The sequence below is a fragment of the Canis aureus genome, chromosome 29 (assembly GCF_053574225.1).
Source record: "Canis aureus isolate CA01 chromosome 29, VMU_Caureus_v.1.0, whole genome shotgun sequence".
Taxonomy (NCBI): domain Eukaryota; kingdom Metazoa; phylum Chordata; class Mammalia; order Carnivora; family Canidae; genus Canis; species Canis aureus.
Window position 1 is genome coordinate 25,994,021 of NC_135639.1, and position 19,698 is coordinate 26,013,718.

Below are 19,698 nucleotides of genomic sequence, written 5' to 3' on the forward strand. Positions count from 1 at the left end.
TGACTTTTCACTATGTATTCTTTATTATGGTCTGTGCTGTGGGAGAGAGTAGATTTAAAAGACATATGTAAGTCCTTAGCCTCCTGCCCCTTTCTTCCAGTCAGCTGTAAGTTATGCCACAGCAGCCTCCAGCAACATCAGGGGAACATCTGGACTTCATACTGTCAGACTGTCCTGCAAGCATGAATGGATCTGTGATGATACCCTGTCAAAAAGGAAACCAAAATGAAAGGACAAATTAAAGGTGTTTTGATGTACCCCAACACTCATAGTTCAGTTTGACTGGGTTGGCTTACCTGGAAGGTAGATAAAATGTTATAATTCCATGGAATCTTTGGGAGTCAGCTATCAAGGTGGCTATCTCGTCCTGAAACTTCTAATTAAGTTTTTACTACATTTTTTAAAAGATTTTGTTTATTCATGAGAGACACAAAGAGAGAAGCAGAGACATAGGCAGAGGGAGAAGTGGGCTCCCTGTGGGAGCCAAAGGCAAATGCTCAACCACTGAGCCACCCAGGTCCCTGCCCCCCCCCCCCATGTTTTTACTACTTTCAAGGCAAAATTCATTTAAAGCTTCTTAAAGGTGGTCCCTAGGGGAAAGTTTATTTGGTTACATTTTGTTTTATGGGAGTCCTATGTGTACATGCTCTTTACCCTTCTGTCATTGAATACCAAAATGTTGAATGCTAAATACCAAATCTTTCCTTCCCTTACTCTCATCTCCAGAAATATGTATGCAAGACAAGAAGGCAAGTCCTAGACACCAGGGCCATCGTTAGCAATTGTTGATGTTCAGATGTTGAAATTGCCAACAATGGCCAGCAAGCTCTCAGGGCAGAGTGACTGGAATTTTCAGAAGACAAGACGGCAGACTTTATTTTTCCTCCTTTCACCTCCAAATGAGATATTCCAACAGCAACACCAAGGGGGCCAGAGACCAACAAGGCACAAAACAAAGGCAGCAAATCAAAAGCATGGACAAGCCACCTCAAATAATGATGATGAATTCATTAAACATAAATGTACTCTCTTACACTCGATCGTTGGTCACTGCAAATAGAAGGTAGGACAATACAGGCATGGGCCCTACATTCATAAAGGACAGTCTAGGGCAGCCTGGGTGGCTCAGCAGTTTGGTGCCGCCTTCAGCCTAGGGCCTGATCCTGGAGACCCCGGATCGAGTCCCACATCGGGCTCCCTGCATGGAGCCTGCTTCTCCCTCTGCCCGTGTCTCTGCCTCTCTCTTTCTCTCTCTCTGTCTCTCATGAATAAATAAATAAAATCTTTAAAAAAAAAAAAAAGGACAGTCTATGGACCACTCCCTTTGGTGAAGGAACCTCCCTGGCCCTCAGTTTTCACCTTTCTAGAATGAAGACGCCTGCCTGGGTCTGGGCTCCCAGAACAGGTAAGCTAGCATCCAGCAGGGGATCTCCACGCCTGGTAGAGGCCTAGCTATGCTTGTTGCTGCTGCCATGCCCTCCTGTTCATTCTTTCCTCTTCTCGCTACATTGGAATTTCTGGTCAGAAAAGTTAGCCTCTCCTCCTTTTCACCCAGGAAAATGATTTTCCGCTCTTCTTGCCATCCCAAGTTCTCTCTATGAACAGGAGATAGTGACATCAGTATTTCTTTCTAATGTACACTCTCAGTCCTAAAAGATCCCAAGACTTAAAGGGAATAAAAGGTGAGATACTTTGATAAACTGCACTTTCCAGCACCAACATCCTGTGATTCTGTGAAAAGTCTAGATACAGAGAGGCAGGACAGCATACTAGGTAAGACTATCAGCTCTAAAATCCCACATGGGTTCAAATTCACTGCTTTCTAGCTGTGTGACCTTGGATTAGTACATTAATCTCTCTGAGTCTTAGATTCTTCATCTGCAAAATGAGGATGATAAAGGGTTATTGTGAGGACAAAATGACTGAACATCTTACCCGTTCAGTAAAGGCTGGTCCTCTATATTATTCCTAGTGTTGCTCACCTTGTTATTACCACCACTATGAACTGCAGCAAGACAGTGTGTACCACAATCCTGGTACTGCAGTGTTTTACTAATGTAATCCTTTGTTGTTATTGTTATTGTTGGCTACGTGCCCAGTGTGGAGCCCAATACGGAGCCTGAACCCACAACCCTGAGATAAAGACCTGAGCTGAGATAAAGAGCCCCATGCTCACCTGACTGAGCCACCCAGGTGCCCCTAATGTAATTCCTTTAATAGCAAGATACACTTTCCTTGTCAAGATTAAAAGAGAAGAAGGAAGAGGATGAGGAAGAGGAGAAGAGAAGAGGAGGAGGGGAAGTGGGAAGAGGAGGAGAAAAGGCAGGTGGAAGAGGACAAAAGAAAGAAAAGAAGGGCTCTAGAAAGCAGTCATCACTGAGTCAAACCACAGTAAGCAGCATTCTTCTGTGGTTGCAGCTGTCAGAAAGACGCAAGTGCCAGCAACCCCCACATGCTGCCTGCCTGTACTGTGCTCTAGGTCTTTATCGGAAAGGTCTTCCATAAAAAAGATATGAATGTCCTCCTCCAACTACACAAGGTTATATTTCTAGGACACGCAGCTGTCTCATTCTTTAAATCTTCCTTCACTGTCAATGATTGCCTTTTCAAAACCTTGGAACTGATCTAAAGACATTGGCACATCAGCAGGCCGAAAGAAATAAGGCAGATGAGAGAGGAGACAGTTGGGATAAACTAGTTCAAGTACATGGCACATTACCATTGGTATCTAAGGTCAAGAGTTCTCCTGTGTGCCCCCAGTGCACACTAAGAGAGAGGTCAAGGAAAGCCAGGCTGGAAGAACGGGGTCTTTGCAGAAGCCAGCCCGATTAATGGTTTTTGTTTTTTTCTTTTTCAGAGTACACTGGAAGTGTTGTGGTTGGAGGAAACACTCCCTTTACTTGTAACAGTAATCTGCTGACTGCTTTTCTAATGAGGATTCAGGAAACTAGGTTCCAGGAGAATTCAAATGGTGAAAACATTTCAAAATACACATTGATTCTCCCCAGCAAGGTTTTGTTATCAGTGAACTTCCCAGAGTTTCAAAATACCAATAACACATTTGTGAAAGGTTTAATAGACTGAAAGTCCAAAGTCAAATTTCTCTACTTTCCAAAAAGGCATCTTCTTGGAAAAACAGAAAAGAAACAAAACAGAATGCTCAAGAATTTCATAAAGCAAAACCTGTCAATCACTCTTCAGCTCTAGAGGTGGCTTCTATACTTAGCTTGGGCTTGATTCATGCTAGTAATGGTGGCCAAATAAGAATACATTCAGGTTTTTGGCTCCAGAATTCCTGTCTCTTGCGTTCAATTAAATTTTCCCAGCTACAAATTTACAGTTTTGGAGAGTGATCTCTAAATAAACTTTAAAGACTGCTTATAATGTAACAGATGGAGGAGAAAAAGGCATAACAGTTACTTGTGTATCAATGTATGCTCAATGTATCCAAAGTTACTATAAAACCCAAGCAAGAGAAAGCAAAAATTCATGGCAAAAGATTAGAGAATCTCTGAGCCCAGGAGAAAGGGTGTGTGGGAGAATGATAAATCCTAGAACACAGTTCCAAGTGACCAAGAATCTTAGTACAAATCCACAACTGTAACTACTTCTATTTCTTGAGTTTGCATTATGTGCCAGGCATCAGGCTAACATCAGGCATACATCATTTCCACTGATCCTCACAACCTGAGGGAAAAAGTGATTATCACTTTCCTGTTACACATGGGGAGACAGAGGGTGCAGGGAGGTTAGGTAAGGTACCCAAGATCACACATGCCTGATAGAGCCAAGATCTAAACCTAGTCTATCTGATTGCAAGGCCTGTGTACTTAAACCCCATGCTCTGCCACTATCCTGCCGTGGCAGCATCAGTGTCTTCTTTTCTGGGGCTTCCAAAATTCAGTGCCTTGAGACACAGTATTGGTATGACTTTGGTGAATGCTGTGAGTTGTCAGCCAAAAGAAACTTGAAACCCATCACTAAGCCTCTTCTAAATACAATATTATAAATTAACGAATGGATCAATGAAACAATTGTGATAGCATGAATACAGTGAAATGATTAAATATATAAGAGAGAAAGGCAAAGAAAGATACTACTGTCTAGTATAATTACCTATCTGCCTTCTTCATAGGGTAGTTGTGGAGATGACATGAGATAAATCGCAATAAAATGCTTTAAAAAATACTATACCAATATTTCAGATACTAGAATAATTTCAAAAATGAAACCAAAATATTTTAGAAAATGATCATTTTTGAATATAGGGGTATCCTGGCTCAGATATACATTCAAGAAATTAAGATATGATAAAAATCAGCTTTTCAAAATAGTGGAGAATTGATTTAATAAATGAAGAGGAAAATTTGAACTAGTTAATATTTGGAGAAATAGTCACACTGTACCTCAACATTTATGCTAAAATAAATTCCAGATGGTTAAAAAATTTTAATGTGAAAAGCAAAGCCTTGAAAGTGCTAGAAGAATCTGCATGACCTTGGATTAAGCAATGGATTCTTAGCTATAACATCCAAAAGCACAAGCAACCAAAAAAGAAAAATGCAACTTCACCAAAATTAAAAACTTTTGTGCATCAAAGGACACTTCCCAGAGAGTGAAAAGACAACACACAGGGCACCTGGGTGGCTCAGTGGTTGAGTGTCTCTTTGCCTTTGGCTCAGGTCATGATCCCAGAGTCCTGGGATCGAGTCCCACGTCAGGCTCCCCAGAGGGAGCCTGCTTCTCCCTCTGCCTATGTCTCTGCCTCTCTCTCTGTATCTCTCATGAATAAATAAATAAAATCTTTAAAAAATAAAAATAATTTTTAAAAAAGAAAAGACAACACACAGAATGTGAGAAAGTTTTGGCAGTCATATATCTCATAAGAGTCTAGTATCCAGAATATATAAAGAACTCTCACAGCTCAACAATAAAAAGACAACCCAATTAAAACATGGGCAAAGGAGTCTGGGTGGCTCAGTCGATTAAGTGTGTCCAACTCTTGATTTTGGCCCCGGTCATGATCTCAAGGTTGTAAGATCGAGTTCTGTGTCAGGCTCTGTGCTGGGCATGGAGCTTCCTTAAGGTTCTCTCTGTTTCCCTCTCTCTCTGCTCCTCCTCCCTCCCTCTCCCTCTATCTAAAAAAAAAAAAAGGGTAAAGAATTTGAATAGACATTTCCCCAAAGAAAATATACAGATGGTCAACAAACATGTGAGAAGATGGTTAACATCACTAGTCACTGGGGAAATGCAAATCCAAACTACAATGAAGGCACTACTTCGCACTGACTAGGATGGCTGCAATCAAAACTAAAAAGAAAATAAAGTGTTGGCAAAGATGTAGAGAAACTGGAAACCTATACACTGCTGGTAGGAACTTAAAATGGTGCAGCCACTATGGAAAACAGTTTGGTTAGTCTTCAAAAAGTTAGATGTAGAATTACCATATGACCCAACAATCCACTACTAGATATAGACCCCAAAGAATTGAAAACAAGTACTCAAACAAGTACATGATTTACATGTACAGGTATGTTCACAGTAATACTACTCGCAAGAGCCAAGAGTAGAAAGAACCGAGCAGCCTGGGTGGCTCAACGGTTTAGCACTGCCTTTAGCCCACAGTGTGATCCTGGAGTCCCGGAATTGAGTCCTACATAGGGCTACCTGCATGGAGCCTTCTTCTCCCTCTGCCTGCGTCTCTGCCTCTCATGAATAAATAAATAAAATCTTTTAAAAAAAAAAGAGTAGAAAGAATCTAATTATCTATCAACTGATGAATGAATAAACAAATGTGGTATATCCATGCAATGGAATATTATTCAGACATGAAAATGAATGAAGTACTGATACATGGATAAACCTTGAAAACGTTATGTTAGGTAAAAAGATCCAGACACAAAAGGCCATATAGTGTATGATTCCACTTATATAAAATATCCACAATAGTGGATATTATAATCCAGAGACAGAAAGCTGATTATTGCCAGCTTCTCCCAGGGGGAGAAGAGATAGCAGAAAGACTGCTTAATGGATATGGGATTTCTATTTGGGGCAACAAAAGTTTTCTGGAACTAGATAGTACAACTTTGTAAATGTACTAAAAGTTACTAAATTGTACATGTGATTAAAAATGTGAATTTAAAAAAAAATAAAAATAAAAAAATGTGAATTTTATGTTATATGAATTTTATCTCAAAATGTCTAAAGTACTAAAAGAAAATATAGGTGGGGCACCTGGCTGGCTCAGTCAGTGGAGCATGTAACTCTTGATCTTGAGGTTGTGAGTTCAAGCCCCAGGTTGTGTGTACAGATTACCTAAAAATAAAACCTATTAAAAAAATTAAAAGAAGGGAATCTCTGGGTGGCTCAGTGGTTTAGGGCCTGCCTTTGGCCCAGGGCATGATTCTGGAGTCCTGGGATTGAGTCCTGCATCAGGCTTCCTGCATGGAGCCTGCTTCTCCCTCTGCCTGTGTCTCTACCTCTCACTCTCTCTGTGTCTCTCTTGAATAAATAAATAAAATAAAATAAAAAGAATTAAAAGAAAATATAGGTAAATTCATAATGTTCACACAGAGCAAGTCTTTCTAATCATAACATAAGAGGCAGAAACCATGAAGGAAATGACTACATAAAAATTGAAAATGTGTATTCAGGAAAAATAAGCAAATAAAAAGATGACATGCTAAGAAAAAATATTCACAATATATAATAGACAATTTTTTATAGAATAATTTAAAAAGGCAAATACCACTCTAAGAGCAGATGGTTAAAGGAATTATATAGGAAGTTCAAAATGGATGAAAACATAACTGGCCAACAAATATACCAAAAGATTCAATCAATATATGCAAAATAAAACAACACATTAGTTTCTGCCCATTAGACAAAAAAAGGTTTTATTTTTTTAAAGATTTTATTATTTATGTATTTATTCACGGGAGACACAGAAACAGAGGGAGAGACACAGGCAGAGGGAGAAGCAGACTCCCCAAGAGGAGCCCAGTGTGGAACTTGAACCCAGAACCCAGAGATCAAGCCCTGAGCCAAAGGTAGATGCTCAACCACTGAGTCACCCAGGCGTCCCAAGAAAAGTTTTTTAAAAATAATAACCAATATTAGTAAGAGAGCAGGGAAAAGGTATTATCATATATTGCAAGTAGGCATGTAGACTGGTACAGTCTTTCTGTAGCGCAATTCAATTATCTTAATTTAGACTTACAATTATTTGAGGGGCACCTGAGTGGCTCAGTCAGTTAAGCATCTGCCTTCAGCTCAGATCATGGTCCTTGGGGTCCTAGGACTGAGTCTCCGTGTCAGGCTCCCTGCTCAGCAGGGACTCTGCTTCTCCCTCTCCCTCTGCCCCTCCTCCTGCTTGTGCTCTCTCTCCTTCTCTCTCTCAAATAAATAAATAAAATCTTTTTAAAAATTATTTTTTAAAAAACTTACAAATATTTGAATAAATTTTTCCAAGGTAGCTCTTAATCTTTTTTTGTATCTGGACTCCTTTAAGAATCTAATGAAGGTGGGCACCTGGGTGGCTCAGTGGTTGAGCATCAGTCTTCAGCTCAGGTTATGATCCGGGGAACCTGGGATCAAGTCCTGCATCAGGCTCCCCGCAGGAAGCTTGCTTCTCCCTCTGCCTGTGTCTCTGCCTTTCTCTGTGTCTCTCATGAATAAATAAATGAAATCTTAACAGAAAAAAAAAATCTGATGAAAGTAATAGACACTCTCTTGAGAAAATACATACACACACATATAATTTTAAGGGGTTCATGGATGCCCTGAAGTCCATTCATAGGTGCACCAAGTTAAGAGTCTCTGGCTTACTGTCCAGATTGGAAAAATAAAGTTATGAAATTAATTCAAGTTATTTTGTAGACATAAATATGCTAGAAATTATCAATAGTGGCCAACTAAAGGAAAAATGATTTGTTTCTTGCTTTAGCAGTCTGTGGCAAGGTATGGGTTGAAAGCCAAACAAACCTTTGATTCTAAAGCAGAACAGCCACTACATGTTGGCAGCGTCTCTCCAATTGGTCTGATCAGAAAATCTTTGGCAAATCGTGAATTTTTCAAGATAGCTGCTGTTTCTTTATCCACTTCAATGATTTCACCTTCCTGAAGGGTAGTAGGAAAAAAACACATATTAAGAAATGCCACTTTAGGGACACCTGGGTGAATCAATCACTTAAGCCTCTTTGCCTTTGGCTCAGGTCATGATCTCAGGGTCTTGGGATGGAGCACCCACCTGAGGGCTCCCTAATCAGTGGGGAGCCTGCTTCTCCCCCTTCCTCTGCCTCTTTCCTCCCTGGCTTGTATACTGTCTCTGTCTCTCTCTCAAATAAATAAATAAAATCTTTAAAAAAAGAAAGAAATGCCACTTGAATCTCAATAAAAGAAAAACATGCAAAGATTTTACTAAGGAGTGATATTTCAGGATAAAAGACTATACCTGAGGATCCCTGGGTGGCTCGGCAGTTTAGCACCTGCCTTCGGCCCAGGGAGTGGTCCTGGAGTCCCAGGATCAAGTCCCATCGGGCTCCCTGTATGGAGCCTGCTTCTCCCTCTCCCTGTGTCTCTACCTCCTCTCTCTCTCTCCCTCTCTCTCTCTCTCTCTGTGTCTCTCATGAATAAATAAATAAAATCTTTTTTTAAAAAAAGACTATACCTTCTGACACAATATTTTCTTATATTCAGATCTTGCTGCTATTTCATGCTTATTACAAAATGGAATTGACCAGTGTCATAATCAGTTTTTCTTTGGTAGCAAAGAAAAAAGAAAAAAAAAGGGGGGGGGATACTCATTGCTCCTGTATTCCATTACTCCTCAGAGACAGATGTAGAAAACCATTGTTATCTGGGTTTCACTTTATTCGCATTAAAATGAGGTTTTAAATTAAAGTCATCATTTCTAAATAAATAAATAAATAAATAAATAAATAAAGTAATCATTTCTAATGTGTATTCTGGTGAGTCTCAGGGTGCCTGGGGGGTTATAAAGGGCCCATGCCTTGGGAACCAGGAGTGAGCACAGGAGATTCTGGGCTATCTAATCCCTGTTCCCTTCAGATAAGCTCTGCTTTCATCCCTTCATATATATACTGGAGTTATGTAAAGCAATGTATGACACACGGTAAGTATTTTTTTTTTAAGATCTTATTTATTTATTCATGAGAGACAGAGAGAGAGAGAGAGAGAGAGAGAGGCAGAGACACAGGCAGAGGGAGAAGCAGGCTCCATGCAGGGAGCCTGATGTGGGACTTTATCTGGGGTCTCCAGGATCACACCCTGGGCTGAAGGCAGGCGCTAAACCGCTGAGCCACCAGGGCTGCCCGACACAGGGTAAGTATTGGTTTCTTAAATAAAATTTTGCTATAAAAAAGAATCTATTAAAAATTTTTTTTTTGTTGGTTTTTTTTTTTTTTTTGAGAGCCACTGTATTAGAGCAATGAGTTCAAAGGCCCTTCCCACTTTGATTCTGTGACTCTACAGAAGCAGGCAGGACACCAAGGGGCAGTGCATCAGTGAAAAAGCATTAACAACTCCACTGCACCAAGGGGTAGTTAAGAAACTTGAAGATGCTATTTGAACCCAAAAAATCAGGGGTGGAAAACAGTAAATCCTTCTAACTTTGGAACAAATCATGACTGCATCTTCTATTTACTGAGTTCCCAGTATGTACCAATGTTCTGCTATATTATTGCTAATCTTTATTAAGATTTTATTTTTTAAGTAATATCTACACCCAATGTGGGGCTCAAACTTACAACCCTGAGATGTAGAGTCACATGCTCTACTGACTGAGCAAGCCAAGTACCCCTGTGTTATTGCTAATCTTATAGAAATTCTACACAGTAGGTGTTATCACCCCTACTCTTGCAGTAGAGCAAACTATATCTCAAAGAAGGACTTATTCAAGTTTACCCGAGTAATAAATAATAGAGCCAGAATTTGAACCCAGGTATCTGATTCCAAAGCCTGTACTTTTCCATTTTGAGAAAATAAAGCCTGCTCTGCAAAGAGTAGTAGAAATAGCACTGTGTTGTCATTAAACACTAACAGTTCCTTAATTCTATGATACAAGTGAACCACTGAAATACTGTTGCACAATACTTCTTTTCTTTTCCATCCTGCTTTTCTGTAATTCCACTAATCTGATGTCCGAAGGATGCTTCCTGTAAAAATTTTTCTTAAGGGGATGCTTGGGTGGCTGAGTTGGTTAAGCATCTGCCTTCGGCTCAGGTCATGATCCCAGGGTTCTGGGATCGAGCCTCACATCAGGTGCCTTGCTCAGCAGGGAGCCGGCTTCTCCTCTACCGCTCCCCCTGCTTCTGCTCTCTCTCTCCCACTCTGTCAAATAAATAAATGAAAATCTTAAAAAAAAAAAAAACTTTCTTAGGTGTGATAGTGATATTGTGATTATGTAGGAGAATATTTTATTCTTAGGAAATGCATCCTGAAATATTAAGGGTAAAATGTCATGACGCCTGCAACTTACTTTTAATGGTTCCGTGAAAGTATACATACACACCCATGCGCATCCCAAAAGAAGAAAACTGAGAAGCAATGAAAGGTTAAGAAAAGGTAATTGGAGCAAGGGTAAGAGTTCTAGAATGTCCGAAGTCATGGAAATGTTTATTTACCTTAAATGTGAAATTTGCATCAAATATTAGTTCTTTCTCATGTCCTGTGATTCCTCCATTGTAAATCACTTGGCATCTCTCGGCTGGCCCTGTCTTAGGGAGTTTGAAGAGGCGAAATGTTGCAGAAACAAAGCGACAGTCACCTAAAACAGAATTTACCCATGGATCAGCTCCAGCACCCAAATGGCTATTGGTTTGCTTAGCAGATGAAGAGCATATGTATCATAAAGGTGATTTTCTTCTTTGCAGCCATCAGTTATCTTTCTGGGCAGTTCACTTTATTTACTGAATAACTTTGAAGTGCTTTATTAAATACCAAACTTTGGGAGGTTGCTATTAAGCAGAAGACAAGATGGGTGATGACCCAGATGACCCAAAGTCTCCTTCAAATGAGACTCACTCAGTACACACTTGTTAATCACCACATGTGAACCATTCAGGGAGCAATTTTAACAATCCCCACTGCTATTTCTTACCAATCACTCTTTCCAATTCCTTGTTTTGAACTGTAATGAGATTGGCAGTGACTAAACGTGGAGGGCAGAAACCAATTTTTTGGGCAAGGACGGCAAGGTCCTTCCAGTACAAAGCACCACCGAGACACTCACCTAAAAAAAAGAAAAATCACAGGCTAATCAACTAGGCTTTCAAGAAATTACTCTTTTTTTTTTTAAGAAATTACTCTTCTATAAAATTGATTAGGAACGGTATTATTAGTTGGGGCACCTAGCTGTCAAAAAAGCATGAGGCTCTTGACCTCAAAGTTATGAGTTTGAGTCCCATGTTGGGTATAGAGATTATTTAAATAAGCAAACTTAAAAAAAGGATATGGTATTAGTTAAAACATAAACCCTAAAAATAGAAAAAGGACCTGAGTGCCCCCAATATCTAGAAAGTCACAGTTAAAATGCAACATGCTAGCTAATGGCCCCCTGGAAACCATTCTTCAAGACAGTCACTAATGTACTGGTTCCACCAACCTGTGATCATATTCTGGATGGATTAAGTCACATTCTGAAAAGCACTATGCTATGTGAGTAAAAAAATATAAAGGATAATTTACACAGTTGTCTATTAGCTCCAGATTATCATAAATGATCTGCTACTAGAATGATTACTACTAATATTCATAAGGCATTTTATAGTTTTTTTAACTTATTACATCAACACATTAGAAACAACCCAAATGATTACCCATAGAGAAATTGTCAAAGTACACAACTGTACAATACAGTTGTAGGATACATACATTTAAAACATATTTTTAAACGTTTTAGGCTTAGGAAATATCCCAAATACAGTTAGAATACTAAATTCTATATGTAGCATGCTCCTAATTATATTATACATACATACACACACATACACACATAGACACCCTAAAAGGATATATACTAAAATGTTAGAGGTTATTGCTAGGTTACACGATAAGCAGTAATTTTTTTTCTTTTTGTATTTTCCAACATTTTAGCAATATTCACTTATTATTGTATGATAAGAAAAAGTTAACATCACTTATTTTTAAAGTAAGAACTGTTTTTTTTTAAAAATGGGATTCTTCTTTTCTTTTCTTTCCTTTTTTTTTTTTTTTTTTAGTAATCTCTATACCTAACCTGTGCTTGAACTCACAACCCTGAGATCAAAAGTTCAAGAGTTACATGCTCCCCCCACCGAGCTAACAAGGTGCCCCTAAAAGTAAGAACTTTGGATTTCATAGTCAGACTGACTACACGCATGCATTCATCTCAACTTCCAGAGACTCCGTTAAAATGACAATAACGGAAAAAACAACACAATAACACTGAGGACAGAAGGGGACGAAGGGGCTTCAGTCTGAGAACAGTTGCCATACTATGGGTTTCAAAGTATTTTTCATATCCACTATCTCATTTAATCTTCATAATAGCCCAGTAAAATGTAGATATTAATATCTACATTTGGATATTATAATAATATAATAATTTGGAAAACAATGACTTAAAAGAGACTAAATTGTCCAAGGTCATACCACTCTTGAGTGGCTGAGGAGCAAGGAGATAGAAGCCTCTCCCACTTAGTCCCATGTGTTCCTCTATCACGAAGGATATCAGCAGACCCCAGAGCTCTGTATGTGAACAAGTATCTGCCTTAAAACAAAACAAAGCACACCTACCCCATAAAATTTTGTGTGTCCTGATTTCTTCTGGCAATTCAAGGCTAGCATAGACGTCACTGAAATACAGCTCCCCTCCATGCTGAAACAGCAGTATTAGTCCAAACAAGGTTAAAGATGACATTAGTCCAGATAGCAAAGAAAGGAATGAGGAGATAAAATCAATTTTAAAAACCAACAGAAGTACTGAGGTGATCCCTTGTGAACAAATCATAGCTGCTTCCCTATTTACAAGCAATAGCTGCGTGTCAAGATTTTCTTTCAGCGCTCTACCCAACACACAATAAAATGGCTTTCCAAGAGTGTTTCTCTCCTAAATAAAGATGCTGGGGTGCTTAAAATTTTAGCCATTCTGAACCAAATGCAATCCCAGGCAGTTGTATAACTAACAGAAATAAAAAGCATTCCTAAATTCTTCTCCTTTAAAAATTATATAACTTTTATAATGTTATTTATTTTTATAATAATATTTTTTAAATGTCCTTAGGATCTCAGACATATGAGTGATTAGGAATTTTAAGATTGTATTTAGCAAAAAAGGGGTGGGGGCACTCAGGTGGCTCAGTCAATTAAGCATCTACCTTCATTCAGGTCATGATTTCAGGGTCCTGGGATGGAGCCTCACATCAGACTCTGCTCTCAGCAGGGAGTCTGCTTCTCCCTCTCCCTCTGCCTACCTCTCCACCTACTTGTGCCCGCTCTCTTGCTCTCTCAGTCAAATAAATAAATAAATAAAAATTTAAAAAGACAGTATATAGCTAGTTTCAAGGGCTCAGAGTCTAGATTGTACAATAATGTCTCTACCTTTTAGAAGTTACATCTTAATGAAGATAGCAAGCTGGTCCATGACATATTAAATAAGACATTATTAAATCTTTTCTATATATTGTCTTTTGATCTCTATGACATCTCTGTAAACCCAAAATCTCAGAATCTCCTATCTTCTGTCACAAAGATGCACATCTCATGATATATGTAGAGGGTATGGAGCTCCTGCACGTCTTCCTTTTAGAAAGCAGTTAATGTAATAGTTGTATCATCTTTAACTTCCCAAAGATCTGAAATCCTGATAGAGATGAAATAAGCAGCTCTGAGAAACACTATATACAAGCTAGAAGAGTATATCCATAGGAATCTTTATAGTCAGTCCAAAAGTCCCTGCAGTTCCACAGATGCTATTTCTGACCATGTGCAGCAGGGGACAGGAGGAGAGACAGCAATAAGGCAAATACTTTACATGTTCAATGACAATCATGACTCTCAGATTTACTACCTTTTATGACAGGAGAGGAGAAAGACTCCATGTCTGGGGCATTCTTGCCATGCCCCTTTTTGTCATCCTTTTTTTAATGTAGGGAATAAGTTACCAGAGTTTGAGTTCTCAGCTCAAGGGGGAAAGAACAGAACAGATTCCATCTGCTCTTACTGATTTTTTTTTTTTAATTTTCTTACTGACATTTAAAGACCATTTGTCTCCCTCTTCCCTCACCTTTAGCACTCGGTACACCTCCTGCAGCACTGCTTGCTTATCTGGTACAAGGTTAATGACACAATTTGATCTAAAAAAAGAACTGATGGAATGTCAGACAAATTTGCACACTACTCAGAGCTCCTCAAATCCTTTAGTCCCTAAAGATCTCTTCCATCATTTCCCAAAGCTATATCATTCTTCCTGCCTCCCTCCTCTCTTCCCCACACTCAACTTTTCCCCCAAAAAGGGAGATGGACAAAGTGTTTAAAATTGCAATAAATTGGGACGCTGGGGTGGCTCAGGGGTTGAGCGTCTGCCCTCGGCTCAGGATCAAGTTCCACATCAGGCTCCCTGCAAGGAGCCTCTGCCTACGTCTCTGCCTCCCCTCTGTGTCTCTCATGAATAAATAAAATCTTTAAAAAAAATAATAAAATAGGGATGCTTGGGTGGCTCAGTGGTTGGACGCCTGCCTTCGGCTCAGGTCGTAATCCCGGGATCCAGGATCGAGTGCTGCATCGGGCTCCCTGTGAGGAACCTGCTTCTCCCTCTGCCTGTGTCTCTGACTCTCTCTCTTCTGTGTCTCTCATGAATAAATAAATAAATCTTTAAAAAAATAAAATAAAAACCCAATATATTGTTAGCCATATTGAGCGTGCAGGAAAAAAAAAATCAGGCACGCTTATTTGTTTCTGCCCTGAGAGTCACCATGCAACAGCACAAAACCTGCAGCAAGATGCCTATTGCACCACGCACTGTTTATGTCACAGGTAAATTGGCGAAATTCCTCCAAGGAAGCTTTATTAAGGCTGTCACCTGGGCATGATTTGACAACAACTCCAAGAAAAAGAAGAAACACAGACTCCTATACTTTGCTGTGACAATAATACTAAAGATAACACATCGGTGTGTGTTCTATGAGCAGACTCAGTGGTCCTGCTCTTCTTCTGGGCTCATCCGTTTATGGTTAAGTTTACAATTGGTTCTCTCCTGGGCTAGTGTGTTCTGAGGCCCTTGGGCTACAAGCGCCCGAGAGCAACTCCCTCCCTTTATCAAGTCAAGAGTAACACCCCAAATGAGAGTCAGTACAGCGAAGAGTGGTGACATTTGTGTTCAACAGGAAATGGGCTATATTCACAAAAATGAGGGTGTAGACCTACATAACTATATCATAACTCTCATCCTTGATTCCAATCTCCTCCAATTTCTCTATGTAGCCATGTAGAAAAGTCACATTGGGGGTCTGGAAGCCATATTTTTCCATGTGATATTCAATATACTTCTTAGCCACTTCTACCTAAAAACACAAAAACAAAAAATATTTATACTTATATATAAATTTGATAATCATTTTTTAAAAATATGGTACTTCTGGGGACACCTGGGTGGCTCAGTAGTTGAGCGTCTGCCTTTGACTCAGGGCGTGATCCGAGGATCCAAGATCGAGTCCCACATGGGGCTCCTGCAGAGAGCCTGCCTCTCCTTAATAAATAAATAAAATCTTTAAAAAATATATGCTACTTTTTTACTAAAAATTTCCTATTACTAATGGAATATTAGTAATATATTTTTGGATAAGTGTACAAGGTTCCTCTGGGCATGTAGGACATTACATGGGAAATGTAATGTCTGGGAAAACTCAATGAGGGATAAACTCCCACTTGATACATGGATTTTTTTTGTTGTTGTTGTTAATTAAGTAGGCTCCACACCCAGCGAGGGGCTTGAACTCATGACCCTGACAGCAAGCATTGCATGCTCTCCTGCCTGCGTCAACCAAGTGTCCCTTGATGTATGGATTTTGCTTGAATAAACTCTTCACTCAGTAACAAAATCCATCAAGATAGGTGGCAGAGGAAGGGAAAAATCAGATTCCAATGGGTGATTATGATATTCCTATGTCAGGTCAAACCTCTGACTCTGTTCTCCCAGAAGGGCTCCTAGTTGTCAAAGTTCTCAGGCTTCGGGGACAGGAAACCCTAGTGGCACAAATGAGTTTTGTATTGAGTAGCCCTCTTAGATTATCCTCAAAGACTCACAAAGGAAACAACTTCATCTCTAAAAGAATGCCTTTGAGAATTTCTTCCTTATTGTCCTCCAAATCACTGCCTCACCTGACTTTCTGTCATGTCTATCCCAGTGACATGTCCTGTCTCACCAACCAGCTGACTAAGTGCATAGCAATCTCTGCCACTTCCACTGCCCAGGTCCAAAATCCAGCAGTTCTCCAGACACTCAGGGATGACCAGACCACAGCCGTAATACCTGGGAAATAGAAAACACATACATATATACATATTTTTTCCCCTAGAGACTAGAATATGTGGAATCCCTACATCTTACAAATCCTTCCTTCCCACCTCCCTCCTTCCTGTCTGTCCCTCCTTGCTTCCATCATTTACTGGATTTCCATTTAGGTGTTCAGTTTCCCTCACTAAACTGGAAGCTCCATGAAAACTGGGACTCTGCTTTGTTTACCATTGTTACCAAGGTTGGGCATTGTACCAGGTACTAAGACAAATAAGCCATTTACAATATTTGTTGAATAAATATATTTAGTTAGGCATTAGCTGAACATCTACTACAGGTCCAGAACTTCTGTCCCCTGGGGGTATTTACCTGGGGAGGCAACCCATGAGCACAGAAAACACTTCCCATGATTTACTGCATTGGCAGTAAATGCTATAGTGGTTTAGGGAAGAGGGTGCTCAAGGATAGAAATGGCCTCACAAACCAGGTAGGTGATCAGTGAAGTGTCGAAGGCAGAAAGGAGAGGGAAGGTGTTCCAGATCAATAATTGCATGTGAGGCAGGAGGAAGGGAAAGAGCTGGCTGGAACAGTTAGTGCATCAGAAGGAACTGGGGTTGGCTAGGAAGAGGGGACCAAACTGCACAGCCTCGACAATCCAAGGTGTATAAACGTATCCTGAGTAAAGGGGGATGGGGTTGGGGGTTTTAAACAGAGCTGTAAGATGATCAGAGCTGTGCTTTACTAGTTTTACAATAGACAAGGCAAACCAGATGGATTGGAGGAAATGGATTAATTAATTAATTCCCTAGTGACCACATTACTATCTTTTGAAAAAGCTGCTGTCTGGGATGCCTGGGTGGCTCTGTCTTTGGCTCAGGGCGTCATCCCAGTCTGGGTATGGAGTCCTACATTCGGCTCCCTGGGTGGAGCCTGCTTCTTCCTCTGCCTATGTCTCTGCCTCTCTCTGTGCATCTCTCATGAATAAATAAATAAATATATTAATAAAAAAAAAAGTTGCTCTCTAGAGTCTTCGTGATTGGGGGGGGGGGCGGGGCTGGCACAGGGCACTCTACCTCAAGGTTACTTCTTCATGTACATTCCTCAAGGCTTCCTGGATGTGCCTGGGGACCAGCCTGGCTGTAGTGACACAGGCACTGGTCTGGAGGTCCCCTGATTTCTTCAGCACCTGCCCGTAGTAGGTCTGACCAGAGGCCATGGGCAGGGTGGAGGTGGGGAGAGAGAAGAGCTGGAGATGGTCTCCACAGGGTGAAGGGTGAAGGCTTCCATGCCCACCACCACCCCCATCCCCACCCATGCAGGCCTGGTGAGGCTTCCCACCCCCCACCCCCCCCCCCGCAAAAGCTCTAAGCCCAAACTCTGCCCTGCACCCCATCCTGTCTCCTCCCTGATGCTGAGGGGAAGGGCACAGGCCGCCTGGGCTCCCAAAGGCCTAGTGCTCCCACTCAGCCGAGGCTCCTCCTTGGCCATTCACGGCTCTCCTGCCGCACCTGCACGTCCTTCCAGATCTCAGCGTCGCGGGAGGCGGCCACTGCCAAGAGGAGAAAAGGAAACTGAAAGGCGAAGGTGCTGAGCACCTGCAAGGGGAAAGGGCTTGCGCTAAGACAGGGCGGGGGGGGGGGGGGGGAAGGGAGGGTTAGGGGGCGGGCTGGGAGCCCCGGAGGTGGTTCTTGGTGGGGGCCGGTGACTGCAGGACCTGCCTTGAGGAGCTGCACGGGGAGGCCCGGCAGGGAGGCGGGGGCACTCACTGTCTCCTCGGCCTCCGGATTCCAGGATTTGGGTACACCTGCAGCCAGCTCCCCAGGCCCCGCGCTCCGGAGGCCCCGCCCCGGGCCAGGCGGGCCGGATGTCCTGCGGGGCGGGCTCGCGGGGGGTGGGGCGCCCGGGGCTCCAGGCCGCTGCACCTGCTGGCTCGCGAGGCGGGCACCTGCCGCCGGGAGCCTCCCCGCAGTCGCCCACCTGCCCCCACAGGCCGCTCTGCTCCTGCTGGGCCGTGTCATCTCTCTCTTTAGTCTTTCCAACCAGAAAGAGGCTATTACTATTCATTAGTGTATCTTCCTTTATCGCTCCGCTGTGGTTTTCATCTTATAAACCTATTTGCACTTAAATGCAGACCCATATGACTTTTACCCCCTTTGGGAATGCAATTATCTTCTCTCAATTTTTTAAAATTGAAGTCTAGTTGACATATAATGTTACAGAAGCCTCAGGTGACATAGTGATTCCATAATTCCATACGATACACAACGCTCACCACAAGCCTAGCTGCCAACTGCCACCAGTTATTACATTATTGACTATACTCCCTATGCTGTGCTTTTTTTTTTTTTAAGATTTTATTTATTTATTCATGATAGAGAGAGAGAGAGGCAGAGACACAGGCAGAGGGAGAAGCAGGCTCTATGCCGGGAGGATGCGGGACTCGATCCCGGGACTCCAGAACCACGCCCCGGGCCAAAGGCAGGCGCCAAACTGCTGAGCCACCCAGGGATCCCCTATGCTGTGCTTTTTAATCCCCATGAATTATTCATCTTACAACTGTAAGATTGTACTTCTTAATCCTCTTCACCGATTTTGCCCATCCCTGCCTCGGCAACCACCAGTTTGTATTTATCAGTTTTTTATTATTTTTTTTAGATCCTATATATTAATTGTATGACATTTGCCCTTCCCTGCCTGACTTATTTCACATGGCATTATACGCCTTTGGTCCATCATGTTGTCCTAAATAACAAGATCTCATTCTTTTTTATAGCTGTGTAATATTCCACTATATAAATATGGAATTACATATTATTGTGTGTGTGTGTGTGTATACACACATATATACACACCACTTCTTTATCCATTCATTTACTGATGGACACTTAGTTGCTTCCATATCTTGGCTAATGTAAATAATGCTGCAACAAACAAAGGGGTGCATAAAACTTTTAAATTAGTTTTCAGGTTTTTTGGGTAAATACTCAGCAATGGAATTACTAGATCACATGGAATTCTATTTTTCACTTTCTGAGGATCCCCCATACTGCTTTCCACAGTGAGTGCACCAGTTTGCATTCACACCAACAGTGGGAGGGTTTCCTTTTGTCCACATCTTCGCCAACACTTGTTATTTCTTGTCCTTTTGAGATCAGTCATTTTGACTGGTGGTATCTTATTAT

The 19,698-nt window shown here is 41.2% G+C and overlaps 1 protein-coding gene across 2 annotated transcripts; it reads right to left on the reverse strand.

The window, feature by feature from the left end:
- On the reverse strand, nucleotides 1-18,815 carry AS3MT (arsenite methyltransferase). Of its 2 annotated transcripts, none has more exons than XM_077877809.1 (11): nucleotides 18,235-18,815; nucleotides 18,025-18,065; nucleotides 17,590-17,717; nucleotides 16,381-16,531; nucleotides 15,427-15,563; nucleotides 14,288-14,357; nucleotides 12,799-12,880; nucleotides 11,123-11,254; nucleotides 10,647-10,789; nucleotides 7,987-8,121; nucleotides 1-205 (listed from the first exon to the last, which is right to left on the reverse strand). In XM_077877809.1, the coding sequence occupies exons 1-11, from the start codon at nucleotides 18,578-18,580 to the stop codon at nucleotides 101-103; spliced, it is 1,470 nt and encodes a 489-aa protein (XP_077733935.1). In that variant the 5' UTR covers nucleotides 18,581-18,815; the 3' UTR covers nucleotides 1-100. The 2 variants fall into 2 exon arrangements, with proteins under 2 accessions (XP_077733935.1, XP_077733936.1); XM_077877810.1 differs by having other exon boundaries at nucleotides 18,283-18,803.
- Between the last annotated feature and the right edge of the window lie 883 nt (nucleotides 18,816-19,698).

Bases quoted from the DNA above. Each gene is read 5' to 3' on its own strand.
- AS3MT (XM_077877809.1), bottom strand. From the start codon at position 18,580: ATGAATAGTAATAGCCTCTTTCTGGTTGGAAAGACTAAAGAGAGAGAT. The intron at 15,564-16,380 runs GTGAGGCAGTGA...TTGTGTTTTTAG, and splicing joins TAGACATGACAGAAAGTCAG to GTAGAAGTGGCTAAGAAGTA. The intron at 14,358-15,426 runs GTAGGTCTACAC...TTCTTTTTTTAG, and splicing joins GAGAGTTATGATATAGTTAT to ATCAAATTGTGTCATTAACC.